Source organism: Lepidochelys kempii, chromosome 9 (assembly GCF_965140265.1).
Source record: "Lepidochelys kempii isolate rLepKem1 chromosome 9, rLepKem1.hap2, whole genome shotgun sequence".
Taxonomy (NCBI): domain Eukaryota; kingdom Metazoa; phylum Chordata; order Testudines; family Cheloniidae; genus Lepidochelys; species Lepidochelys kempii.
This window is the reverse complement of record NC_133264.1, coordinates 102,778,444-102,805,048: the sequence shown is the minus strand read 5'-3', so window position 1 is coordinate 102,805,048 and position 26,605 is coordinate 102,778,444. Positions and strand designations below refer to the sequence as shown.

Sequence of the window (26,605 nt, the reverse complement as noted above, 5' to 3'; positions counted from 1 at the left end):
GCTGCTCTCATATCCCTCCCTCCCCTCAGATTGGCAGGAGGAGGTGGCTGAGGTGCCTCGGGACCCCCCACTCCTGCCTGCCATGAGCACTGTCCTGGGTCACCTTGGGAGAGGAGCTCCAAGCCCAGCTCATGGGCCTTTCCCTGCAGTGCTAGCGTCTCCTTTACAGACGCTCAGACGAGTGGGCTCTAGGCCTCTCCTGGGTGAATGGGGGGGCACCGGGGCTTGCTGGGTTCCAGGTCAGGAGGGAAGGACCCTATGGGCTCAGGATGGCTGAGGAGGCCAGGGCTCTCTGGGCTCTAGGGTGAGGTTCACTCTGCCCCCCTCTTGCCACAGTCCAGAGAGCCTGCGGAACCGGAACGACGTCTTCTACCTGCAGCCAGAGCGGTCGTGCATTGCAGAGTCGCCTCTCTGGTACTCGGTCATCCCCATGGACAGGAGCATGCTGGAGAGCATGCTGAATCGCATCCTGGCCGTCCGGGAGATCTACGAGGAGCACAGCCGGGGCAGCAGCCTGGAGGAGGACATGGACTGAGCGCAGGCCAGGGCTGGAGCATGGTCAGGCGGCACCCAGGGCCCGCTGGGCTGGGTCTGCTCTGGCCTGGGAAGGCATCTCCCCTGCTCCTCCTACCTGGCCAGGGTTGCGGCATGTGAGTGTGGCATGGCATGGGGGCGTAGTGCCGCTCCCAGCCCTGCAGAAGTGGTAGCACTGTCCAGCTCAGTGCGTGTAGGACTCTGAACATCCCTGCCTGATGCTAGTAACCTGCCGTCCCCCTCCCACATCAGCCCCCTGGCACCCAGGCCCTTCCTGTGCTCTGCCTGACTGAGGCAGTGTCCCACCTTCTCCCGCCTTCTTCCCAGGGGTGGAGATCCAGAGCCAGTCCCTCTCCCAGCCAGGAGCCCCAAAGGGCACTGGGCCGGTGAGCCCTGCCTGTCCTCTCTCCCCAGGGCTGTTCTCGGTCTCTCCCTGCCTGGTGTAACATGAACACCAGGCTGTGGGGCCATGGGGAAGAGACTGCTCAGTGCAGTGGGGACAGGCTGGGCCTAGTAGCCCGCACAGGAGGCCCTGAGCCTACAGTCAGCTCCCTGCCCAAGCAGCAGGAGTGGGGAAGGGAGCCATGCGCAGCACGCAGGGCCCTGGGAGGAGCTGTGCCAGCCGGGGTAGCAGGGCCATTCCCAGAAGCTGAGTCTGTTGGCTGGACCATTCCCATCTCTGCTGGAGGGGGCTGTGTTCCCAGAGGGCCCTGGCTGCGCTGTCTCTGGCTCATCTCATTCTCCTCTTCAGCAGCACAGAGGTCAGTGCCCAGGGGGCTCCTGGGATCTCCCTTCCCCAGCTCTGCATTAGCTGTGGCTTCACCCTGCATTGTGCACTCACAGCAGCCACTGGGAGCCGTTGAAGGTCTGAATTCTGCATCGGGCATGGGAGCCAAGGGGCATCCTCGCTGCCAGGGCTGAGGAGCAGGGACCCCTCCCTGCCCCCCAAGCTGTAGCAGAATGGATGGTGCCCCCGTTGCTAGCCTAACACTATCAGATGGAGGAGGTAGCCTCTGTGCCTGGACTCATTGCTGCTGGGCCCGTCTCCTCCAAGCCTGCATTAGACTGAGAATTCTGCGGGGCCGCACCAGGCCAGAACTTGCGAGCAGTGGAGGGGGGCCGCAGGTCAACGAGGGAGTGGAGGCTGCCTGGGTCTCTCTGCTCGCCCAGCCCCTGCCCCAGCTTTGCTGTTCCCTTCTGGCTCCCTCCCCTTGGTGTTTTGTTTTGATTTTTTTTATCAGCTGTCAATGGGACTCGGCACTGTCTGTTGAGTCTGTATATATTGTTCTGGGACCTGGCCCGGGGCCCTCTGTTTCCATGTCAAGAGTGAGCCAGTCACCGGTCTTGTTGTAGTGCTAACGGGGCGTTAGGCTAATCTTGTGTCTCTAGCAACCATTCATTTCAAATAAAGACGCAAAAACCTGCCGGCAGCTGCTGTCCTTAATCCACTGAAGGGCAGAGCAGGGGCTGCCTCTGCTCCAGGGAGGAGGCTAGGGCCGCTGCCCCCTTGCCTGTCTCAAGGGCTCAGTCATCAGGGAGTTATGCCTGATCCCTGTCACCTTGCCCCTGCCATCCATCCCAGGGTCTGTGCCGGATGTAGGACCAGATCTGGCAGCTCACCTGCCAGGGCACCCTATCCAGCAGCTGGGAGCTGTAATTCCCAGCATGGGTCGACCTGCGAGCTCTGCCTGCGGTAGGGCCTAAAGCTGTGTGGCCATGGTGGCCTGTCGCTTCTGGCATTAGAATCTACGAATTGTGGTGGGAGCAGGCCCGGCCTTCATGTGGAGCGGGAGAGAGGCCCATGGCCTTCCTGCCTCCATCTCCTGTGAGCTAAGCAGGGAGTGGCCAGGCTGTGCCCTTGAGGGAGTGAGGGGCAGCCTGTGTGCAACACAGCCTTCTCCAGAGGCTACAATTCTGCAGCTGGCAACCTGACCAGTCCTGCATGGGACCAGAGGAGAGTGTGGACAGGAGACAGCCAAGCAGCCCTAGGTCCAGGTTCACGGAGCCTCCCTGCAACGAGCTGAACTTGTTCTAGTACTGGGGGGCTGAAATGAAATGGTGGGCCCTGCAGGCGCCATCTCTCCAGCTGCTGTTGGCCTTGGAAGAAGCTTCCTGCACTAGCCCTGGTTCCAGCTGCAGTGATGGTCCCTTCCCTATGTTACTATGGCGATCGTAGCAACACCTGCAGCAATCTCCCTGCCCACGTGACCCTCCCAAGGCTAAGGCAAGTGACCAGAGAGGATGAGACAGAACTGCAATCCAGAGGTCGCTTCCTTGTAATGTAGCCCAAGCCTGGATCCTTCTCCCTTGTCCCCACAGCAAAGCCCAGGAATCCTGAAGGCTGCAGGGAGGGGCCTCTCTCATTCAGTGCAGAGCGAGGGCCTGGATCCTTCTTGGGGAGAGCAGAGGCTCTGTCCAGCAGGAAGTTCCCTTCCTGCCCCTGTGCTGTGGCCCTGCACGCAGATACCCTGGGCAGGGGCAGAGAGAGAAGCAGTTTAGGACTGAATTCCCCTCTCCTGCTAGGGGTCTGTGCCTTGGCTACGGGACAATGTGCCTGCCTTCTGCAGAGCTCACGTCATCTTGTTCCACTTTTCACGAGGGAGAAGTCAGTCTTGTCACAGCAGGAGGTGCCCAAGTACAGGGCTCAGTGCAGCCTTGGAAGGAGTCCAACAGCTGAGGCTGCTGCTGAAACCTCAGCGTCACCTGACTATCACAGCTGCAGTCTTTGCTTTCCCACACACGTTGCCCTGGGAGGTAGAGATGGTTTGAGAGTCGCCCCGGCTGGGGCACAGGGCTGGGGAAGGAGCCAAATGGCTAGGATGCAGTGGTAGTGGGGTCTAGGCCTTCCTGCTTGGAGCAGCTCCATCTTCCCTGACAGGCTGTTACACCAGCAGCCTGCAAAGCTGTGGACCATCCAGCAGGGCCCCAGGTGTGTGGCAAAGGCTATGTCCAGTCCCATTCTCCTTGCTAGGGCCTGGAAAGGGTCTCTTGGCCCTGAGCAGCCATCTACTGTGAGTCTCTGCTGTGGCCTTCCTGAGCTCTGCTACTGCCTAGGAGCAAAAGGGGGGGGGGGGTGCTCTCCACCTAGAAAAGGAGAAACACCAGTGGGGCTGCCCAGGTCCAACACAGCCCTGAGGCCTTGTCACATGGGAAAGGAAAAGTTACAGGCCCTGCCTGCGTCCTATCAAGTGTGGAGCTTACCCCTCTCGGCTCCCTGCCTCCTGCCCCTGACGGCCACAAGGCTGCTGCAGAGCCACTGAGGGGAGAGGGCTTGAGCTGTGCATGTCTGGCCCAGGTTTCAGGCTCCTGGACACTGGTGTCTGTATTACGGGCCCAGTATTTCCATGGTGGGGACAACATGGCATCCATGGAAACACAACGGGCTCCTGAGCCGAGCTGTGCTCCCTGTGATGCAGCCTCGCGGTAACAGTGCTTGTCTGGAACAAGAGCCCCCTTCCCCTGCCTGTCAGCTCTGGGCCAGTGCATCCAGCTCTCAGTGCAGGGCTGGGCCGCCACAGTTAAACAGCCAAGTCACTGGGTCTCAGCTTAGTGCTAGATTTACTGGACCTGCTGCCCTGCTGCAATGGTTCTTCCATGGCCAGGCCCTGGTTGCCTGTCTCACGGCTGCTCCATGCTGCACGGCTGTCCCTGCCCGCAGAGGGAGCTGTTTGGCTGGCGTATAGCTGCAATGGAAGGCTGGGGTCAGCAGGATGGGGAAGGCGGTTGGCCACAGGACAGTGGGGAATGTGGTGGTCGCTTGTTTCTCTGGGAGTGTTGGAGCTGGCCTTGGGGTCGGGCGCCTGGCAGTGGTTGGCTGCCAGCCCCTGCCTGCACTTGGTGGAGCCCAGGTGGTACATTTCTATCAGATTGAGGAGCAGAGACAGGCAGGCCACCCCCGTCATGAAGAGGACAAAGATGGTTTTCTCGGTGGGCCGGGCTATGTAGCAGTTAACCGTGTTGGGGCAGGGCCAGCGGTTGCACGTGTAGAGAGGCTTTAGTTCAAACCCATACAGTGCGTATTGGCCCACAATGAAGCCCACCTCAAAGAGCATCTTAAAAACAATGTTGCAAATATAAGTCCTCAGAATGGCCCCCTGCAGGCGGATTTTGCCATGAACATCTTTGATGGAAGGTTTATGCTGCACCAGGGGCTCCTGCTGGGCCACCCAAGTCTCCTCTCGCTGCTGCTCCTTCTCCGCCATGCGCACCAGATGCAGGATGTGGCCCAGGTACACGAGGCTGGGGGTGGAGACAAAGATGATCTGCAGCACCCAGAAGCGGATGTGAGAGATGGGGAAGGTTTTGTCATAACAGATGTTCTGGCAGCCTGGCTGCTTGGTGTCGCAGGAGAAGCCCGACTGTTCGTCCCCCCAGACTTTCTCGGCAGCTGCCCCCAAGACAAGGATACGGAAAATGAACAGGACAGTGAGCCAGACCTTCCCTACCACTGTGGAGTGCTCCTGAGCACTCTCCAGAAGCCTCCCCAGCAGGTTCCAGTCACCCATGAGTGCAAATACCGGCTCATCCTAAAAGAGAGGAACATGCCCAGACATCGGCATCCCAGAGACTCCGGCACCCTGCACTGCTCCAGACCTGTGAGAAGCTGGCATGGGGGCACCCTGCACTGGGCACGTCCCTACAGCAGAGCCCTCCCCGGCCCTGCTGCACACACCAGCATCCGGAGCTTCCTCCCTCGGGTCCCAGAACAGCAATGCCTGATAGCCAGATACAGCGCACAGCCATGCTTGCCTTTTGTGGCCAGGGATGTGTTTGTATAAGCCATGTGCCTGGCTCAAGAGCAAAGCCAGGGCAGGGAGTGGGTTAACCTGAGGCTACCTGAGCCCATCAGCTGCCTGTGGCTGCAAGACCCCTCCAGGATTAACCCCTGTTTGGCCCTGGTATCCTGCTTTAAGAGCACTGATTGCTGGGGACTGGCTCTGCGGTGGCCCCAGGTTCAGCACAGCTCAGCTCTGTTCCTAGCTCTGCAGCAGCCTCTCAAGGCAGCTGGAAATCAGTGGCCTCCTAGACAGAACAGCTGAGCAGGTCCCTGTGGAGGAAGCCAAGTGGCTGGGCAGCAGGGGGGAGCCTGCACTGCGCTTCCTCTTCTAGGGATTAACCCAGGTTGAAAGCTCCAAGGCTAGAATTCAAGTCAAAGCCATTCTGCTCAAGCCCTTTACCTGGGGCTCGCAAAGCGCTGCCCGGTGAGCCTGTCCTGCAGCACTGGCAGCTGAGGTAGACGCCTAGCCCAAAGCTGCTCCCTGCGCAGCCAAGGCCACACAAGGGCGAGTCTGGGGCAAAGGGCCGGGGTTTCTCCCACAGACAAATGGAGGGCAGGGTCGGGGCCCATTTGTGCTCATTGGAGCAGATGCCAGTGCCTAGTGCCATGAGACCACAGGCCAGGCAAAAAACAAAGACACTCCCTCACCGTTTGCAGATCCTGTGGCCGTGGAGGCAACTCCGCTGCCCCGTGCCTCTTGTGTAGTAGATCCCTGCAGCCCCAGCAGGACGTGTCCCCACTCCTCTTCTGGGGGCAGAAGTGTCCGGCTGGTCTCTGGCAAGGGGCAGGCGTGTGAGTCTGTCTGTCTGTCTGTCTGCCTAGCGTGTTTTATGCAGGTTATGTTGGAGCAGGCGCTTCATGGCTGTCCCTGTGACTGACGGCGGAAACAGCCCCTGGGAAACCTTTTTACCTCTTTATTTTTGGCTTGAGCACATTTCTAAATATAATCCCTACTGCAGGGAAGGGTGTCAGGACAGCAAGTTGGGAGAGCTCTCTGTGACCGAGCCCATGCAATTCACTGGCTCTGGCCGCCTCAATGCCATTGGAGGGTCATTTTCCTGACCGACCTGCTCCATGCGCTGCTGGGCCTGGGGGCCTCTGCAAATGCCCCATCTCTGACGCCATCCTCACACGGTGCCTTGGGCTCCTCCACGCAGAGGGAAGGCTTTGCCTGAGTTGGGGGGGACCATGCCCCAGTATGCGGGCATGGCCAGTGCAGCCCTTGGCGCATCCCAGCTGGGGTGCACTCCAGTCAGAGCCCTGTGCTGCAGTTGCACAACAAAGCTCAGCGGACCAGTGCCCCCTGGGATCCTGCACAGGGAAGGGTGGAGGCTTGCAAAGCCCTCCTTGCCCTTCTCACGGCAGTGGGGCATGCCCCCTTGTTAATATTTATAATGTAAAGGTGAAGTTAGCTGCCCCTCCCCTTCAGTTTGTAGAAGCTCAGAGGGCAGGGAGACTGGGTGGTTGGGGTTCTGGGGCTCAGCCTGCCCCGTGAGATCCACGAAATACCAGACACATCCCCAGCATAAACCCTGTCCTGGGCCAGCTGTGGGACGGCCCCCTCTACCTGTTCCAGGGCACAGCCTGGCTACATGCCCACACGCTGCACCCCCAGCAGCAGGGACACCAAGCCCAGGCGCCAGGGACACCTCCTGCAGTGACTGTTCTGACCCAGGGCGGAGCAGGTCCCTGACCTCTGGCTAATAGCCATCGATGGACCTGTCCTCCAGGAATGTCTCATTCTTTTCAGAGTGGTAGCTGTGTTAGTCTGTATCAGCAAAAACAATGAGGAGTCCTTGTGGCACCATAGAGACGAACACATTTATTTGGGCATAAGCTTTTGTGGGCTAGAACCCACTTCATCAGATGCATGCACTCCATGCATCTGATGAAGTGAGTTCTAGCTCACAAAAGCTTATGCCCAAATAAATGTGTTAGTCTCATGCTTTTGTGAACCCAGTTATCATTTTGGCCTGCTCAGCATCCCCTGGCAACAAGTTCCTACATTGACTGAGCATTGTGTGAAGAAATACTTCCTTTTGTTTGTTTTAAACCTGCTGCCCAGTAATTTCATTGGGTGCCCCCTGGTTCTTGGGTTATGCGAAGGGGTAAATAACACATCCCTAGGCACTTTCTCCCCCCCAGGCATGATTTTATAGACCTCTGTCAACTCGCCCCTTAGTCGTCTCTTTTCTGAGAGACAGTCCCAGTCTTTTTCATCACACCTCATACGGAAGCTGCTCCACACCCCCCATCATTTTTGTTGCTCTTCTCTGCACCTTTTCCAATTCTAATATTGCTTTTTTGAGAATGGGCAACCAGAACTGCACACAGTATTCAAGATGTGCATACCATGGATTTATATCGTGGCAATATGATTTTTACTGTCTTTAGCTATCCCTTTCCATTGGTTCCTAACATCTGTTCGCTCCGATGCACACAGTGCATTGAGCGGATGTTTTCAGAGAAATATCCTGCCGCCCAGGAACAGAGAATGGTGGCCCATGAGTGTCAGTGGAAGGACACTGAAACAACTGGAAATGGACAAGAGCAAGGCACGAGTCACCGGGGCCTTAGGAAAAAGCATTTGAACAGCAGGTTTGGAAGGGAGGCGTTTTCATGCAGCACTCGGGGGAGTCTGGCGGCGGAAGGCTGGTTGTGAGTGCTGGACCCCCCTGAGCTGGGGCCTCCTGCTGGGAAACTGAGGAAAGGGATTTGTATCTAATGTGACCCTGTGAAGCCTGAGGGCGCAGCTGTGGCTATTCCCTGGGTAGCTCGGACGTTTGGCCCTCTCACTAGTTCAGTTTTGAATCTGTGACTTTTCTGTTTGTTTATTTTCACCCCAAGCAAACTGTGTGGTGGGTGTGCCAAGGCATGCAGGGGCTGAGGGCTGGGTTTGAGCCCGGCCAGGCAGGGAGCCAGCCCGTGTCTGTTCCGTAAGAACGCAGGACATACGGCTTTTGGGAGATGGGTCACCCTGCAGAGTGCCGAGGCGGGGGAAAGCCGGGGGGAGGTTGGAGGGCAGGTGACTGGTGTCAAGGAGCTGATGAGTGCAAAGGCCACAAGGCCACAGGGCAGGTGGTGAGGAAACCCCTGTCTGGTCTCGGTGGTCCCCAGGATGTCAGCCTCTCCTGGCTCTGCAGCAGTGGGGCTGGCCACGGCTGGAGATGGAGCCGGGGCGGGCGGGTAGGGCTTGGAGGTGGCCCTGAGCAGTCTCTCTCTCAGGTGCATGGCAGGCTGGTTCGTGCTCACATGCCCATGGCTGTGATCACTGTGTGGGGGCCGGGGGGGGAGGGGGGAAGGAATTTCCCCCAGGTCAGACTGGCAGGAATGTTGGGTTGTTTGCCTTCCTCTGCAGCCTGGGGAGAGGGGGGGGTTTCTCTGGGTCTGCATCACTGACTCATTTCCCTGCCATTGCCGGAGCCTCGGGCACTGCCCCCCATGCGATCTCTGCCTGTGGGCTGATTGCAGCTGCTGGGTGGGGCCAGGGTAACAGCAAAACCTGCATCTGGCACGTTTCCGAAACCAGTAGCCATTACCGTCAGGTAAGTCATGGCATGGGGCAGGTGCGGTCTGGTGGCTCAGGAGCAGGGGGGTTGGGGAGATGGAGAGGCTGGAGCAGGGTGGGAGGGCTGGGGGGCTATTGGTGCCACAGCAGGGTAGGTGACGGGGGCTGCATGCTGGCCCAGGGTGAGGTGCTGTGGGGGCACCATTCTCCTTGCCTGCAGCCTGCGTAGCGCAGACACCCTGCCAGGGCGTGGGTCAGCCTCGGCAGCTGGGGAGGGTGGTGCCCTGTGCTCTGCAGGCGCCCTGAGGCCTCACTACCCTATACCCAGCGGGGCGGGTAAGTGGCCGACTCGGCCCGGCAGCAGGTGTGAGCCAGCCTTGCCCTCCTGTAATCTGGGCTGGGGTTAGCGTCAGAATGGGGCGGGGGCTGGCTGCTGTGGGTGTGCGGGGCCCCATGGCACTTGGCAGGACTTGGTGTCTCCCTCAGCCCCTCAGTGTGCCCTATCCCCTGGCTCATGCCAGTCTCTGTACCTGCGGGGCACTGCTTGCCCCCAGCATTTCTGTGGCCAAGAAAGTGCCTGGAGCCATGCAGCAGGCTGGGAATGTGTTGCTGCCTCCCGGGGCTGCCCGGTGCCCGGGGACAGCGACCGGTGCCAGGCTGCTCTCTGGGCAGAGACAAGGCCCTTGTATCTGCTCAGTGCAAGGGCCAGTTGTGGTGACCATGCTGCCCTGCCCTCCGCAGCCCTGTCTGTCTGGGGCAGGTCGAGGGGCTGCATGTGCAGCCCAAGTGTGGTACTGTCAGCAAGGGGGCAGGACAGGCCTGGGCTGGGCTATGTCCCTGCTCCACACCACGCAGCACCCTGCATGCTCCACAGCCTCAGCTGCATGGAGCTCTCCCAAGCGTGGTGCCCCGGTCCTCTCCTCCAGCATGGTGTCCCCCCACACATGTAAGGCTCAGTGCCTCCTTTGCCCTCCCCTCAGGGGCCCCATGTCCAGCCAGCCAGGGGAGAAATTACCTCGTAAAACCATTCATGAAAATGAAAGACTCATACAGCTGAGTCCGCCCCAGCCCCAGGCTAGCAGAGAGCAGCCCCCTTTGCTGATCTGCCCTCCAGGCTAGCATGGAGCAGCCCCCTCTGCTGAGCCCCACCCCAGCCCTAGGCTAGCAGGGAACAGCCCACCCTGCTAAGCCTCCACCCAGGCTATCAGGGAGTAGCCCCTCCCCCAGCTTCTGAGGGGGTCCCTTGATGTCTCCCCTGAGCCCCAACTCTGGTGGCTGTTGCCTGTGGTGAGCAGGTGGGCTGGGTGCCGACAGGCCCTGCCCCAGGGCTATGCGGCACAACCTGCGGGCTGGGCTGCCGTGGGATCCCTGGCCTGTGAGCATGCCTCACCCACAGGGCTGGGGGGCAGGACTGTATTCACACCTGCTCACTATTGGAATCACCTTTTGCGCAGGAATCCTGTGAAAACTCATCTGCTGGTCAGTAGCATCCTGGTAAAATGTGCAGTGGTAGGGTTCCCCTGGATGGTGCTTAGCACATGTTCCACAGCCAGTCCAGGCCGACAGGTCTGCCCTACACAAAGGAGCACACTCTGCTTCATTTGTCTTTAAGCAGGAAACAGAATCATCAAGCAGGCAGGGAAATGAAGCTCAAACAGGTAAGAAAAAAACAGCAAGGAACATCCTTCCATCTAGACATTTTGGGGCTCCTGGTGCCAGCTGGAAATGTTTTTGGAGGGCCAAACACCCCAATGTGCCTCCCCTCTGCCCCTCAATCACATTTACTGCACCTGAAGAGCAGAAGGAAGCAGCTGTTGGACTCTGGGGAGGGTTCTGACCTGAGCATTTGGACAGTAATCTGCTGCAGCATGTGGTGAGAAGCTTTGCTTGACTCTGCTGTAGTTTGTTAAACGAGGCACCACCAAACGGCTTCTCTTTAGTTTCTTCTAACCATTTCTGACTTTTATGCCTTGTTACTTGTACTCACTTCAAATCTCTCTCCTTGTAGTTAATAAACATGTTTGGCTATTTTATCTAAGCCAGTGTGTTTAAGTGAAGTGTCTGAAGAACTATCTAAGGTAATAGACTGACCTATTATTCCTTTAAAGGAATATTGGACCTAATATATTTGCACCGTCCGGGCCAGGGCTGGGCATACAGAATGTACATTTCTGGGGGAAGATCCAGGACTGGGGGTGTGCTGGGGTCACCTCGCAGTGTAACCAAGACTGGTGAGAGCCAGGGTGTGGCTGGCTGGGTGCAGTTTCACACCGACACTCAGGGGGTGCCCTGCATGCTGGAGGCTATTCGTGAGTGGCCCAAGTGGGAGCTGCTACAGCAAGGCACCCAAGGTTGCAGGGCAGGGGTGACACAGCCCCCAACTAGTCTGGATTGTGCCCTGGTATGTCACAGAGCTGGGCTTTGAAGTGGTCTCTGGCCTGTGAGTGTGCCCCGTTGAGCAGGGGGCAGAGGGGTCTGGGACTTACATGTGCAGTGAGATGGGGCCTGGCCCTGGGGGAGAAAGGTGTCCTGCTGTGCATGCTGCTGGAGAGGCATCCCATGCTGTCCAAGGATGCTCACAGGCTGCTCACAGACCCTGGGCGCTCTGCACGCCTTCTGTCAGCATTATGGGGCTGGACAGGTCCGAGCAGCCCCTGGATACCACACTGGCCTGCAGGACACAGGGGAAGGGCCTGGCTGCCGTGGGATGCCCGGAAGGCTTGGCAGCTGTCGGGGGGGGGGGGGGGGATGCAGCTCCCTGTTCAGTGTGTGCTTGGCCCAGCCCCAAGCAGGACAGGAAGGAGCTGGCCCAGCGGGCTGACCTGGCGAGGTTTGGGGGGGCCTGCAGTCCCGCTGCCCCAGAGATCCTGAGCCCTCACCAAACCCCCGGTGACAGAGAGAGAGAGAGTCAGCTCCTGAGATACAGCTTTAATGGCCTACACCTCTGGTACTCCAACTGCCAGGCCCCATCTGGTGTTCTCTGCCGCAGGAAACTGACCCTCGCTCGGACCCACTGGCTGGGCCCCGCAGTGGGGGTGGCTCCTTTCCCTCTGGGAGACAGGGCCTCTGTTGGGGGCACCAGTACGGCTTGGGGGGCATCACACAATGAATTAAGGCAAATTCTGAGAGCTCTGCAGCTACCCCAGCCCTTCTAATGGGTTTCAGGGTGTGAAAAGGACTTGGCTTGTGTGTGGCTGGGGGCCCATTGCAGTGGGGGGTGAAGGGCTTGGCACGACACCGTGCGCAAGTTGGCAGTGTCCTAGGGCCAGAGCTCAGGCAGTTGTGAGTGTACCAACAGGCTCCGTTCAATGCTCTTCATCTCCCGCCAGAGCCTGTCCCCCATGGCTCCCGGTGGAGGGCTGAGGGGTAGGGGCCTTGTGTGCCAGGGCCCCACCCAATGGAGCTGGCGCCTCTAGCAGGCAGAGCAGCGATCGCTCTTCTCCTGCAGCCCCGGATTGCGACGCAGCATGTCCTTGAGGGAGCTGTCCTGCTCCGTCAGCAGCTGGTTGATCTCATTCTGCTTGTACTCGGGGGAGAGCTTGTGGCCATATAAGGAGCTCTTCCCTGATGGGGGGTTGGAGTCCTGCTGGGCCCGGCGGGCACAGGCCCGCACCACCAGGTACACCAGCTCGGCCATGTTGAGGATGATGCAGATGCCTGAGGTGGCCAGCATGAAGACAGTGAAGATGGTCTTCTCGGTGGGCCGGGAGATGAAGCAGTCGACGGTGTTGGGGCATGGGTAGGCCTCACACTTGACCAGCCGGATCATCTGGTAGCCAGGGTAGATCATGTAGAAGATGTACATGAAGACAGCCTCGAAGAGGAGTCGGAATATCACGCTGCAGGTGTACGTCCACCACAGGGAGCCTGAGATGCGCATCTTGTGCTTCTTCACCTCCTCGAGGTGCTTGGTGTCGCCATGCCCTGTCAGCACCAGCAGCTTCTTCTCCTGGTGCTGCTGGTAGGCCACGTGCATGGCCACTAGCAGGGCAGGTGTGGTGACTAGGATCAGCTGCAAGGCCCACAGCCGCACGTGGGAGATGGGGAAGAAGTGGTCGTAGCAGACGCTGTTGCAGCCTGGCTGCTGCGTGTTGCAAGTGAAGGCAGTTTTCTCATCCCCCCAGACACTCTCAGCTGCCACCACCAGCACCATGATCCTGAAGATGAAGATGACAGAAAGCCAGATGCGCCCAATGGCAGTGGAATGGCGGTTCACGCCACTCAGCACTGTGTAGAGGCCTGCCCAATTCATCGTGCCTCACGCCTGCAAGAGACAGCAGCAGGAGGTCAAGTTAGCAGCCCAGAGACCCTAGGGATGGGCCCTGTGGGCTGAGAGGAATGGAGACCAGAGGCCAAAAGCAGTCGAGGCTCCAGGGGCAGCATTCACCATGCTTCTTACTTAGCCCTTTCCTCTGTTGACGCGAGTGTCCACAAGGCCTGGCCAGTGGTAGCTGGGGAGCCGACCACTCTGTACGTTAGGCCTGAGTGTCTGCAGGTGGGCACCCAAATTGAGTCACCACTAGCGACACTCTTGGTCTGAGTTTCTAGCCCTCGTGCTTGTAAAGGAAGCCTGGAGAATGTTGACCACTGAAACAAACACCATGCTCTCTGCCAGAGTCTGCAGGCAGTCTGAAACGAGCACAGGGAGGTGGGAGCTAATCCTGACACCTCAGTGAAGTGTTGACTCTGAAACCTAACGTAACGCCGACAGACCCTGGTTGTCAACGGGCAGGATCAAGCCTGGAGCCTCTGGAGCTTAGTGCATGAGCGTCTACAGCATGAGCTCAAAGACAACTGGCTCTTAGCTAAGGCTGTAGTGCAGACTCATTTTTTCTCTCTCTCTCAAAGTGCCGCTAAATGGGACAGAAACCACCCCCAGGAGGTGTGTGGGTTACACTCACAATGTGCTTTTCATTCTCGACATAGTTCACCCTCATTGCTGATCATTTCACAGGAGAATCCAACTAATACGCTCATCCCCTCCCTCCTCCTGGGGCTCCCTAGCTCCAAACCCCCTGCCCTTGCCCCAGTTGTCTGACCCTCCAGCTTTGCCCTGTGATTTCAGCCCCCCGGCTGCAGCACGGTGAAGCTGAGGAGGTAGGAGCAGCTTAGAATACATTGAATCTCATGTAGCGATTGAGGCCTGGGGAAGGTGTACTGATTGGATTGCTCATTTGCATATTAATTGCAGCAGTGCCCCCCTCCGCCCTGCAGGGCACTCTGGGTTGGGATTTAGGGCCTGCTGGCTGGAGGACGAGGGTGGGCCCTGACCTATGGGGCGGCTGTTCCCCCTCAGGAGTGGTGAGGGAGTGCAGCTTTCCCTGGCATGCGCCCTGGTTGCTGCTGTCCCCCAGCATGGGGGAGGCACAGTCAGGGACTCTGCTCTCCACCCGCAGCCTGGCCCTGCAGGAGCAGAGAGCTCAGGGCACAGCGCCCTGCTGCCTGCCCCCTTCTCCAGACTCTAGCCCGAGCCCTGGGAGAGCCAAGACCAGGAGAACGTGGCACAAACCATCAGAACAGAATGGCACCAGGACCCCTACGACTCCTCCCTGCCCCCTGCCAGAGCACTGGGAGCAGCCGCTGTGTGCCCAGCGGACGAGTGTCCAATCCATCCCCCTGCTGGGGCTACCAGCCCCGGACGGACCCAGAAACATGACTTGCAGCCATCGCCTGCCTCTGCCCGTCGGCTCCGCCTGTGCCACTGGCTCCCGTGCAGAGCTCTGCAGAGGGCCAAGAGCAGGAGACGGACCGGGGCCCTGTAGCGGCCATGTTACCTTGTGGTGAGGAGTGTCCTTTCTGAGCAGCCCAGAAGGGTCCCCGCTAAGCTCTCATGTCTCCAGGCAGGAGTGTGCGCGGCTCAGCCCCCCGCGCTGCCTGCCCTTGTCTCTATCTGCCGCTGCCCTGCACTGGGAAGTCATATGCTGCTTTATAAACTATTCACATACAATGAGGCCTTTATGGGAACAACACACTGTAGAATTCAGATCAAACGCCCTGACTTCCGCCTACCCCCTGCCAAACAAAGTGCCAGTGTCCTGCATTCCAGCCAGGCCCAGCCCCGTGCCCGCTCCCACCTTGCCCATGAGAACGAGTCCGGGTCCCTGCCCTCCTGGCATGCCGTCTGTGGCCAGGGACCCCACTGGGGTGCTCTCTCCACTGCCCCCTAACGGGCTCTGGGGACCACGGCCAGAGCCTCACACTGCCACAGGGAGACGCCAGCTCACGGCCCATCTGCAGAGGTGATTGTCCCCAGGGCGCAGAGAACAAGCCGGGCTCTCGCTGACGGGACGGCTCGCCAGGGCCCCGGGGTCTAGAGAACAAGCCGGGCTCTCGCTGATGGGACGGCTCCCCAGGGCCCAGGGCCCCAGAGAACAAGCTGGGCTCTCGCTGACGGGATGGCTCGCCGGGGCCCAGGGCCCCAGAGAACAAGCCGGGCTCTCACTGACGGGACGGCTCGCCAGGGCCCAGAGAACAAGCCGGGCTCTCGCTGACAGGACGGCTCGCCAGGGCCCCGGGGCCTAGAGAACAAGCCGGGCTCTCGCTGATGGGATGGCTCCCCAGGGCCCAGGGCCCCAGAGAACAAGCCGGGCTCTCGCTGACGGAACGGCTCCCCGGGGCCCAGTGAACAAGCCGGGCTCTCGCTGACGGAACGGCTCGCCAGGGCCCCAGGGCCTAGAGAACAAGCCGGGCTCTCGCTGACGGGACAGCTCGCCAGGGCCCTGGGGCCCAGTGAAGAAGCCGGGCTCTCACTGATGGGACAGCTCCCCGGGGCCCAGAGAACAAGCCGAGCTCTCGCTGACGGGACGGCTTGCCAGGGCCCCAGGGCCTAGAGAACAAGCCGGGCTCTCGCTGACGGGACGGCTCGCCAGGGCCCCGGGGCCTAGAGAACAAGCCGGGCTCTCGCTGACGGGACGGCTCGCCAGAGCCCCGGGGCCCAGAGAACAAGCCGAGCTCTCGCTGACGGGACGGCTCGCCAGGGCCCCGGGGCCTAGAGAACAAGCCGGGCTCTCGCTGATGGGACAGCTCGCCAGGGCCCTGGGGCCCAGTGAAGAAGCCGGGCTCTCACTGATGGGACGGCTCCCCGGGGCCCAGGGAACAAGCCGGGCTCTCACTGATGGGACGGCTCCCCGGGGCCCAGGGAACAAGCCGGGCTCTCGCTGACGGGACGGCTCCCCGGGGCCCAGGGAACAATCCGGGCTCTCGCTGACGGGACGGCTCCCCGGGGCCCAGGGAACAATCCGGGCTCTCGCTGACGGGACGGCTCCCCGGGGCCCAGGGAACAATCCGGGCTCTCGCTGACGGGACGGCTCGCTGTGGCCCCAGAGCTCCCTGGTGGCTGAAGCACACGATGCAGCGAGCAATGTTCAGGGGCCTGTCTCGGGAGCTCTGGTGCACAGCTGCTGCCAGGAGGTGGGTCAGAGGGCTGACTAGGGGTGAGGCAGGCCAGCCCCTCACCACGGTGCAGAGCTGGTATCAGTCACTGTGGTGGCTTCTGACAAACATCTAGCAACTGGCAGCTCCTTCTTGGAACGAGAACACTGTGTCAGAGCCCAGTGTCCCGGCCGGGCATGCAGGAGCCTCCATTCTTGGGACCACCCAAGGCCTTGCATTGTCATGCCCTCTGCTGCACCGCGGGCCATAAGAGGCCAAGAACCGCCAGCCCGCTGTGCCGCGAGAGATGAGCGTCTGCCACGCCGGGGGAGACATCACAGCTTTGCCAGACAGCTCTGCAGGCAGGGGAGAGCAGCCTCTCTTGTGTCCCTCTTGCTGGGTACTGCCATTCCTGCACGTGCACCCCTCTCCAGCAGGGAGCGGGGCCCAGGGAGAGTCAGTGACTTCCCGGGTCACACAGCTGGCCGGGGCAGAGCTGGGAAATGATGTGCTGGGTCCCAGCCCGGTGCCCTAGCCACGAGCCCAATATTGACACATGGAAAGCCTGGCCCCTGCTGCAGGTCGGACTCCATGAGCATTGGGGCATATCCCTTTCAATAATTTGTGAGCGTCCCAGTGGCCTTCGCTGCACTGTGTGTTTGAGAAGCCCCCAGCCCCTCTGGAGTGGCAGTGGGTGTGGGGCTAGGCCCGGCACGGCATGCGGGAAGGGGTCTGAGTAATGGGACCCCTCTGCACCTGTGTGGGTCCTTGCTGCTTGGTTGTGTGAAGAGCAAAAATGGCATTCAGAATCTGCTGACACCAGGGCCAGCCAAGCCAGCGGAGCGCGGCTCCTTGCTCGCGCCCCGGCACCCCTACAGGCTCCTGGGCCGCTCTCTAGAGAGGAGCTCCGGGCTCTGACAAGAGCCCCAAGCACCTGGGACGGGAGACAGGGCAGGGTTCATGGTGCCAGAGCAGAGCCGGCAGCAGGGCTAGTGCAGCCATGGGACGCGTGCTCAGGAGGAAGGTCTTGTGGGAGCCTCAAGCGCTGGAGCTCTGGAGGGCAGGGAGCTGCCCATTGCACCCAGGGGAGCAGGGGGCCCCACGGGGTGAGACAGGGCTCCAACGAGGGAGGGGATGCTCTCTGCTGCCGTCTGCTGGGGAGCTGACTGGGGGACAGGCCTCATTCGCATTTCAGTGCTACGGCATTTGGGGCTGTTTTGGTTAAAATACAGTTAAATTTTGAGTTTGTGGGCAATAAAAGACTCTTGACTCTCTTGGGAAAGGGCGGACAGGAGAACCGCCCCGGCGGCGCTGGGTCGCTCTGGCCCGGCTGGGAAATGGAGTGGGGTTATTTGCTGGCAAAGGCCGGGTGTCTCTTACCGGTGACTCCAGCTGGCCTAGCCTGGGCTGACGGCTGGTGCAGAGCTCAGGGGAGTTGCATGGCCTGAGACCAGCCACAAGAGCTCATCATGAGCCAGGTGCAGCGGCCGGGGAAGGCCTGAGCTTGGGCTGCTGGGCAGGCCCTGGGGCGGGAGGGTTTGACCTAAAGTCCCTATAAGCTGGGCGGCCGCGCAGCTGCCTATTAAGCCCCGCACAGGGCTGTGGCGGGGAGAGATGCCTCTCCCCAGCATGGACCTGCCGCAGCCAGGGAGAAGTCTCTCCCCCCTGACCCCGAGCTGCTGCAGCGAGAGAGGGCTGGGGGGAGTCCTCTCTCCCCACTGCAGCCCTGGGGCAGCCTGCACCCCCAAACCTCTCATCCTCAGCCCCACCCCAGAGCCCACACCCCAACTTCTGTCCCAGCCCTGAGCCCCCTCCCACACCCCAAACCCCTCATCCCCGGCCCCACCCCAGAGCCCACACCCCCCCCGCACCCCAACCCTCTGCTCCAGCCCTAAGCCCCCTCCCACACTCTGAACCCCTCGGCCCCACCCCTGCCACATGAATTTTGTTATGTGCCCCAATATGAAGGTAATGTGTCACACATCGCCTCCATATTGATGCGCATAACAAAATTCATTCTGCACATGGACATACAAAATTAGAGGGAACACTGGGTCTGACTGAAGGGGTGTAAGTGAATTATTACTTGCAGGTTGGCCCACGTTTATTGTGTTGTCTCCCCTCCCCCCAAGGGTTGGTTTTGAACCCCTGGGCACAGGGCTTGTGAGACGGAAGCTATTGCCTATCAGAGGCGCCCTGGGCGGCGTATATAGGTTCCCAAGTTTCTGAATGGGGGCTTGAGCTGAGGTTGAGCCTTTAGGAACCCCTAAAAAACTGAACCCAGCCTGTCTTGCTGCCGACTCCCCCCTGCCCTCAACAGAAGTGTTAAAATTGTTTGTATTGTCGTCATGGGCCCGGCTGTGCCAGGTGCTGCACAAACTTAGACCATACGAGCCGTGCGCTGCAGAGCCTGGAAAAGGGAGGGACTTGACAACACTTTTAAGGTGGCCATAAATTATGAGCTAGCAGTGAGGAGGAAGGAGGGCTGAGACGTCCGTCCGTAAGAGGAGCTCTGCCTGCGGAACAGACAGCACCAGGGAAGGAGGTCTGGAGAGCTGCAGGGACATTCCTACCACACACACATGGTGACAGCATCAGGGAAGGCGAGGCAGGCAGAGGAGTCTGGGGAGATGGGCTGGGAGATGGAGGTGGACCGAGGAGCCTTGGAGGGGGTAAATGGGCTGCGGGGAGTAGGCGGGGAGCAGGGACAGTGATACCAGTGGGCGGGGCAGGCTAGACAGGGCCAGGGCTGGGCGATAACAGCAGTGGGGTGGGACTGGTGTTGCAATTCAGGCGTTACTAACTAGATATGTCTGAGCAGGGGCAGGGCAGGGGCTGTGACGCGCCCGTCTGGGCGCTGTTTCAGGGCTCAGCATTCAGGTCTCCCTGCTCCTAAGAGAGGCTGGAGCAGCCCAGTCGAAAGGCAGCAGAGAAGCCGGCTGGGGGTTTGTGGGGACTGTACGCACTGTTTGTGGGGACTGTACGGGGGTTTGTACGCACTGCGGGGTAGATCTGGGAATGCAGCCGTGGAGGGCAGCATGAAGAGTAGGGCTGCAGGCCAGCCATGACCCAGTTCCAGCACGCCCAGGCTCTGTGGGGCAGTGTTGGCATTGGTCCCATGGCAGGGGCTCTGGGATAGAGGTCCCGACACAGCATTGCTTAGACGACCCTTGCTAGGGGCGCCCACATGCAGAGCCCAGAGGCAGCTTGCTGAGGTTGCAGGAGTCGGCTTTGAGGGGGTGCAAGGAGCAGTCAGACCGGGCCAGCACTCCATGGCGGTAGGTCCCTGGGAGCTTCCCCAGGCACCAGCATGGCCACAGCAGAATGCTGGCACCGCGTTCCCTGAGAGGGTTACCAGGCTGCTGCCACCGCACGATGGTCCTGGCCACAGCAGGCCTGGCTTCGGCCAGAGGAGGCCCCAGTGAGAAGTCTTTTCCGAGCCAGCCTGAGAGGTTTGAACACACTTGAACCCTGACTGCCGCAGGCCAATGGCCCATCTCAGCCCATCTCCTGCCTCCGGCAGACGTAATCCCCATGTGCCCATGGCATAGCGTCCACCAGGCCAGAGACGAGTCACAGGGTGAGCTGGTCCTTCCGGGGATGCCAGATGCAGCCCAGCACCCCATGGGGTCAGGGGACAAAGAGCCCACTCAGGCATGTGGGAGACAGAAGTGGACAGGCAGCCAGTGGGTTGGTGAGGGGGAGCTCGGCAGAGACTTGCAGGCTGAGATGCCCCAGCAGAGCCACAATGCCGGGGGGCTGAGGGAAAGCCCCTGAGGCAAAGGCAGCCCCAGAAAGGACTGGGCTCACCCTTCCCAGGCCTGCGGCCCAGAGGGGAGAAGGAAAGTGGCAGAGTTTGCCACAAAGTGAGCAGGGAGGGCTGCCAGGGGAAGGAGCTCAGCTGCGCAGGGAGGGGCCCTGGGAAGGAGAAGAGGGCAGGCAGCTCTAAACAGAGAGTTCCCAGGCTGGGGAGCCCACCAAAGTGGGTTGTTGTGGGGCCCCCACACAGCCCAGGAAGGAGGCTGCCCCAGGAGGCTTAGGAGGGGTGAGTCCAGAGGATGGGCTGAAAAGGAGATGAAGAGAAGCGAGACCCTTGGGAAGCCAGGCTGTGTCTAGCTTACAGCGAGACAGGAAACTGGCTTGGTTTGGACTTTGATACCCCGTCAGGGAGGGGCGGGGGGCTGGAGGGCCAAGCCACCAAGAATTGGGGGTGGGGAGAGGGGAGCAGCTCGGGTACTTGCAGCGCCATTCTGTTCCACAGGGGGGTGGGCCCTGCTAGGTGGCTGGCGTCCTGACGAAGGTGCAGTGTGGGTTGTGTAACGAGCGTTCTTCTCCCCCGCCGAGATGGCTGTGCTCTTCGGAAGCCTCCTTCGGGCAGCACTGGTTTTCCCAGGCTGTCCCATAATGCAGGTTACATCTCTGGCACCCGACAATCTGGGTGTCGCTTGACAAGCCAAGGCCCCTCCTGTAGATTTCACAGGGGCAGGACAATCCTGGTGCTCAAAGTTGTCCACCCTTGTTCTGTAGCTACTAACTGCCCTGTTTCCGGAGCGTTCTGTTTATGGGAGAAGGATCTGGTGTCTCAAGACTGGGATTTTGCAGAGCATGAACAGTCCTCTTCAAGAGTCTCCTGAAAAAATGATGGGCTATAAGTAACCACCTTCCCACCCGTGCAGTGAAATCAAACTGGGTCCAGTCCATGTTCAAAGTTGCTCTGTTTTAAAATCTCCCCTTTCCTTAAACAGGCATAAGGTACAAGGCCCTGCCTGGATGCTCTACATTCAGTGTAAATCTGGCTTGTATCAACGTAGCTTAGCTCACTTCCCCACTGACACAAGCCAGGCTTCAGTTGAATTCAGAGAGTCCACACAGGGTCAGTTCCCTTCAAGCTGTTTACAAGCCCTTCTAGTTGCACAGGTGTGACGCTGTACAGGGGCTGCGGCAGGTGTCCTTTTCTCGGCTTGAGTCATGGGAGCTCTAAGGCTAGGCCGGTTTGTGTCCCTCTTCACAGCGAGTGCGCCCGGGTTCCATTGCCGTGGGCGGAGCTGGCCCAGGCTGTGGGGCGCTCTCAGGGAGGAAGCTATGGCAGCAGCGGGTGCTTTTCAGGGCAGTTCGTGTCGCATGAGGGGATGTTTGTGATCATGCAGAAAACGTAGCCCGGTGGCTAGCTGCAGAGGGGTGGTGAATGGCTGAATAGGAGTCGGGCCCTGATGGGGGTCAGAGTTAAAGCTGTTTTTTGATAAATCTGAGCTGCAGACAAACCACAGTATTATAATAAACCCAGGAAATGCCCACTGGGCCCAGCTAAAGGAAAGGGAAAGGACCTCATCCCTAAAGCAGCAAAGAACTTGGATCTCTTGAGCAGCTGTAAACCTGTCTGCTGGTCACCTTAGGGTCCTTGGGGGCAGTGCTTCCTCTAATTTTGTATGTCCATGTGCAGAATGAATTTTGTTATGTGTACCAATATGGAGGTGACATGTGACACATGACCTTCATATGGGTGCACATTACAAAATTCATGTGGTGGGGGTGGGGCCGAGGGGTTCAGAGTGTGGGAGGGGGCTCAGGGCTGGGGCAGAGGATTGGGCCGCGGGCCCTGGGAGGGGTGGGGGATAAGGAGTTCAGGGTGCAGGAGGGGGCTCAGGGTTGGGGCAGAGGGTTGAGTCTGGGGGTGCAGGCTCTGGAGTGGGGTCAGGGAGGAGGGGTTTGGGGTGCAGGCAGGGGGAGAGGCTCCTCTCTCCAGCTGCACAGCTCCGGTGGGCCTGGGCCAGGCTGAGGGAGGGGCTCCTCTTCCCCAGCGGCAGCAAGTCCAGGGCAGGTCTGCACTGGGGCCGGTGGGGAGGGGCACCTCTCCCCGCTGTGGCAGGTCTGTGCTGGGGGAGAGGCATCTCTCCCCGCCGCAGCCCTGAGTCCCTGTGTGGGGCTTAATAGGCAGCTGTGCAGTCACACAGCTTAGAGGGAACTGAGCTTGTGAACCCTCTGAACTCCTGTGATCCGATAAAACCACCTTTAGGTGTGAGGAGAGAAAGGCCAGGCCAGCAGCCGCTGCCCAGGCCTGTGTTCAAGGCCCTGCCTATGTAACCTGGGGCAAGTCCCCTGCCCCTCTGGACTTTAGCCCCTGTTTGTACAAGGGGGAGGGTGGCCCTGCCTGGCGCTCAGGGGTGTGTGGGGTGAGGAATGTGCCTGGACACCAGGATGCTGAGCCCATGGATGGCTGGGCTCCCAAATTCCCTGGCTTAGCAGCCCGGCTCTGAAGAGGTCTCCTTTGGTGAAGCTGCTGCTGTGTGTGGTGTGGTCCAGAGCCCCAGGCCCACCCAGGCTTTGCCTGGGCGTTTCCTGAGCACCCAGTGCTGTGGAAGCCCCGAGAGAAGCCTGGCAGGGTGGGTACAGAGCTGGGCTGGGCTCTACTCCAAGCCAGACAAGAGCCTGAGCGCTATCTCGCCAGAGCTTCCGGACCCACCCGGGGCAGTGACTAGGCCAAGTGGTTTCCAGAGGCGATGGGACTGGGAGGGCCTGCCTCGGCCTGACGAGGGGAGGCAGTGGGGGTGTTGTGCTGCTCACACCCCCTGAAACATGGGGGCGGGGAGTGTCGGGGGGGCACTCTGACTGCCAGAGTGCAGCCGAATTCTTGCTTTGGGGCTGCAATGGCCACTGAGGGACCTGGGGAGGAGTGTGAGCGCAGGGAGAGGGCTGCATTTCCCTGGTACTGTGCAGGGAAGGGGGAGGCCTTCCTCTGGCCTTGGAGAGTGGGGGGTATAGCACACCAGAGCTGGTCCAGGGGGCTGTGGGGTGCAGGGGATGTAGCATACTGGAGCTGGTCGGGGGACTCTGGTAGCCGTGGGGAGCAGGAGGTAGCACAGCAGAGCTGGGTCTGGTAGCCATGGGGAGAAGGAGGTAGCACACTGGAGCTGGTCTGGGGACTCTGGTAGCCATGGGGAGCAGGGGGGCAGTGGGGTAGCACACCGGAGCTGATCCGGGGGTGTCTGGTAGCCATGGGGAGCAGGGGGGTAGCACACCGGAGCTGGGTCTGGTAGCCATGGGAAGCAGGGGGGTAGCACACCGGAGCTGATCCGGGGGTGTCTGGTAGCCATGGGAAGCAGGGGGGTAGCACACCGGAGCTGATCCGGGGGTGTCTGGTAGCTGTGGGGAGCAGGGGGGTAGCACACCGGAGCTGGGTCTGGTAGCTGTGGGGAGCAGGGGGGTAGCACACCGGAGCTGGGTCTGGTAGCTGTGGGGAGCAGGGGGGTAGCACACCGGAGCTGGGTCTGGTAGCATGTGATAACATGTGGCATGTGTGGAGATGAGCAAGCCCCACGCTGGAGGCAGGGACTGGCAGGAAGCCTGTGCTGGGAGTGACCCGACGGGGATCCCCCCCCGTCAGCGGCAGCCTAGCACCAGCCTCTTCCAGTGGTTGACAGTGCCTAGACCGAGGCCCTAGACCAGGTAGATGAGACACTGCCTCAGGGCCCCCCCTCACTGGGCACCGCCCTCGCTGGGCACAGCAGGTCTGCCGGGAGCAGGAGTGACCTGCTGCCTTTTGCGGAGGCACAGAGGGTTGGTGGGCTCTCAGGCTGCCTCACTGGAAATGTCCCAGCACCCAAGAAGAGACCCCCAGCTTCCAGCCCAGGTGTGGGTCTGTGCCCCACTCTTCCCCAGCCAGGGGCCACACAGGGCAGCACAGCAGCCCTGGGCAGGGGGGAAGGACCTTTGCTTGGAAAGCAACTGGAGCATGCTGGGAAATGGCCTGGGATGTCCCCCAAGACTGTCAGCGTGCACTTGGCATTGGTGGGAGGGGGATCCCTGCCCCTGGGGGGTCAGCACGCTCTGGGCATCATTCTGGGGTTGGCAGCAGGAGAAGCACAAAGGCTCAGCTGTGGCCCGTCTGCCTGAGGAGCGCGGGGTGGGTGTCAGATGTGGGAACAGCAGGCTTGGAGGCCCCTAGGAGAGAAGCAGGCTGGATCTGAGGTTTGTCTCCTCTGGCCCCAGGTTCCAGATCTGGGAAAATCCAGCAGCTGTGCCGAGGGGTCTGCACCACCCCAAGGAGCTGCTGGATATTGCTTAGAGCCCCTGAGCTGGGACGGTAGCTAGGGCTTCACAGGGCCGCTGGCTTGGGCTGCAGAGCCCTTCAGAGGTGTTTGTGAGCTAGCTGCCCATATGATAAAGGTGGCTGGAGAACAGACCTTAGCAGGGACTGCCAGAGGAGTAAATCTGCTCTCTCTCCTGCAACCAAGCTTATGCCTCCTGGCTCACGAGTCGGGCACATCCCTGGCAGGAAGCTGGATAATGTCACCCTCTGTTCCCTGCCGACCCAAACTGCTCCTCCAGCTCGTGAAGGGACGGGGGAGGAAAGAGACCCCCTTACCCAGTCCAAGGAGAGGGGAGAACTTGCCTCAGCTGGGCTGGGCTGCGAAAGGAGACCCCTCAGCTAGGGAGGTTACCCCTGGGGACCGCTGGCCTAGGGCTCTTGGGGCAGCATGGAGAACTGTGAGCCAGAGCCCTGCGCCGGGCCCCCGCTCCCAGGGGGTGGGAGTTGGGGACCAGCCTCTGGAGAAGGCTGAGGCAGCACGTGCTGTGGAGGGGGCCCCAGACTCACCGCTGGCACCGAGGAACAGGTAGGGCTCTGTGCAATTGTCCTCTTGAAAGTGCTTTGCTTCAGCAGAGCTGGGACCTTTATACTGGCCCTCCCCTGCCGCAGGAGGCCAGCCCTCAGAATCGACCAGGGAGTGGGGCTGACGCCATCCAGCCTTGCTCACTTTCCAGGTAAACAGCCTCAGGTGTGTCCAGCTGTGCCACTTGGCTGCCAGCCCTGCCCTTCTGCAGGATCCTCACCCTGGGCCCGGTAGACGGGCCCACACTCACTGACTGCCACAGCCCATCCCTGGTCAGCCATTAGCCACGTGCCTCATGCCACGGCAGCTGCACCAGAACTAACTGCTGGGCTTGGACTCCTCAGGCAGGTGAGAGCCCAGAGCTGGCAGTGCCAGGCCCACCCGCAGGGGAGCTTGGGAGGGCCTGGACTCGACTCCAGCTGGGGGCTGCAGCAGTCCGAGATTCCCTGCAGGGGCCCCCAGGCAGGGGCCCCAAGCCCGTGAGCCTCTCCTGTCTCCACATGTCAATGGCTGGTGGGGTCCCCATCACCCAGCACTCAGTGCCTCAACCCAGGCCTCCCGGCTTCCCTGGGACACTGAATTTCAACAAGTCCAACCGTGCTGTGGGCAGCTGCAAAGGCAAATACAGGCTGTAACCGATTAACTCGGACACTGGGGCCTGCGCCCAGCTCCAAGGTCTCTGCAGTGAACACAGAGCCAAAACCAGCCTATGCAATCCCTGGCGTGTGGTGACCCCCGGACCCTGGCTCCTGCTTGGCCCAGGAGGGAACAGCAAGAAACGTAGCTTCCAAATTTGGCACTAGCCTTCATCTCAGCTCGGAGGCCGGGCACCGAGCCAGGGCCCTCTGCTCCTGGGGCAGCTGGACTCTCCCCTACCCACTTCCAGCACAGCCAAGGACCCAGCTCCCAGCCTTCAGGCAACATGACTTGTGGGGGACAACCTGGTGTGGGGCAGGAGAGGGTTGGGAGGGACGAGGTGGCAGGAGAAGCTGGGGGGCTGTGGGTGTTGGTTTGAGAGTGCTGTGTGGGCATCATTGGGGGTGACTGCGTTAGAGTTGGTTTGGAAGGGCAGTTGGGTAGGACAGCTATGGGGCTGGTTAGGTGTGGCGGGTGGGGATAGTTTGAAGTGGTGTGTGGGATAGAGGATTGTGTTAGAAGGGACTGTATTAGGTAGGGTGGTTAGGGATTGGGGGGCTGTCGGTGGGTTGTTAGAACTGAGGAGTCATGTTGGGTGTGCTGTGGGGGGCAGTAGGTTGTTTAGGTTGGGAGGGCTGTCAGGGGGGTGCTGTCTGGGGGGCAGTATCAGGAGCTGTGTCTGAGGGGGTGGGGGACTGTGGGGGGTCAGGTGAGGCTGGGTGGGGAGCTGTCTGGGGGGGCTGCATCAGGGACATTGGGGGGCTGGATGTGGAGCTGTGTCTGAGGGGGCTGGGGGGTCAAGTGCGGGGGTTAGTGTTAGGAGGAGGTGGTGGGTGGGATTAGCTGGGGGGGCAGTTGTCTAGGAAGGCTGGCCCAGTGGGTAGGGCACAAGCCTGGGTGAAGTCCTAGGTTCAGTTCCCCACTGGCCCACACTCCTCCTATGGAGCCTGGGCATGTCCCACAGGGGCCATGTGCACTGCAATCAGACACCCGCTGACCCAGGCTTTTGGGATGGGCACTAAGGGGCTGTTGCACTAGGATGTGGATGCTTGGGCTTGTCCTGGAGCCTAGGCTCTAGGACCCTATGAGGTGAGGGGTCCCAGAGCCGGGCTGCAGCCTGAGCCCCCAGGGCAATTAATCAGCCCCATAGCCCTGGAACAGCCCCCCACC

The 26,605-nt window shown here is 60.5% G+C and overlaps 3 protein-coding genes across 11 annotated transcripts in view; 1 reads left to right on the top strand and 2 right to left on the bottom strand.

Annotated features, from left to right (window-relative positions):
• ZMYM3 (zinc finger MYM-type containing 3) overlaps positions 1–1,959 on the top strand; it is a 67,191-nt gene extending 65,232 nt beyond the window's left edge. For 6 of the 7 annotated variants that reach the window (XM_073358655.1, XM_073358654.1, XM_073358657.1 and 3 more), the window contains one exon: positions 337–1,959. In XM_073358655.1, the coding sequence (XP_073214756.1) occupies positions 337–535 (199 nt within the window). In that variant the 3' untranslated portion in view covers positions 536–1,959. The remainder of the gene's footprint in view (positions 1–336) is intronic. The other variant, XM_073358656.1, reaches the window with a different exon arrangement.
• A 2,093-nt stretch (positions 1,960–4,052) lies between these two features.
• LOC140916836 (gap junction alpha-3 protein-like) lies at positions 4,053–5,141 on the bottom strand. The gene has a single exon (XM_073358722.1). It carries the CDS (start codon positions 5,037–5,039, stop codon positions 4,053–4,055), a length of 987 nt encoding a protein of 328 aa, XP_073214823.1. The 5' UTR covers positions 5,040–5,141.
• A 6,586-nt stretch (positions 5,142–11,727) lies between these two features.
• On the bottom strand, positions 11,728–25,090 carry GJB1 (gap junction protein beta 1). Of its 3 annotated transcripts, XM_073358649.1 has the most exons (3): positions 24,784–25,090; positions 19,546–20,820; positions 11,728–13,083 (listed from the first exon to the last, which is right to left on the bottom strand). In XM_073358649.1, the coding sequence occupies exon 3, from the start codon at positions 13,069–13,071 to the stop codon at positions 12,232–12,234; it is 840 nt and encodes a 279-aa protein (XP_073214750.1). In that variant the 5' UTR covers positions 13,072–13,083; positions 19,546–20,820; positions 24,784–25,090; the 3' UTR covers positions 11,728–12,231. The 3 variants fall into 3 exon arrangements, with proteins under 3 accessions (XP_073214750.1, XP_073214749.1, XP_073214751.1); XM_073358648.1 differs by lacking the exon at positions 19,546–20,820; XM_073358650.1 differs by lacking the exons at positions 19,546–20,820; positions 24,784–25,090 and adding an exon at positions 14,594–15,763.
• Between the last annotated feature and the right edge of the window lie 1,515 nt (positions 25,091–26,605).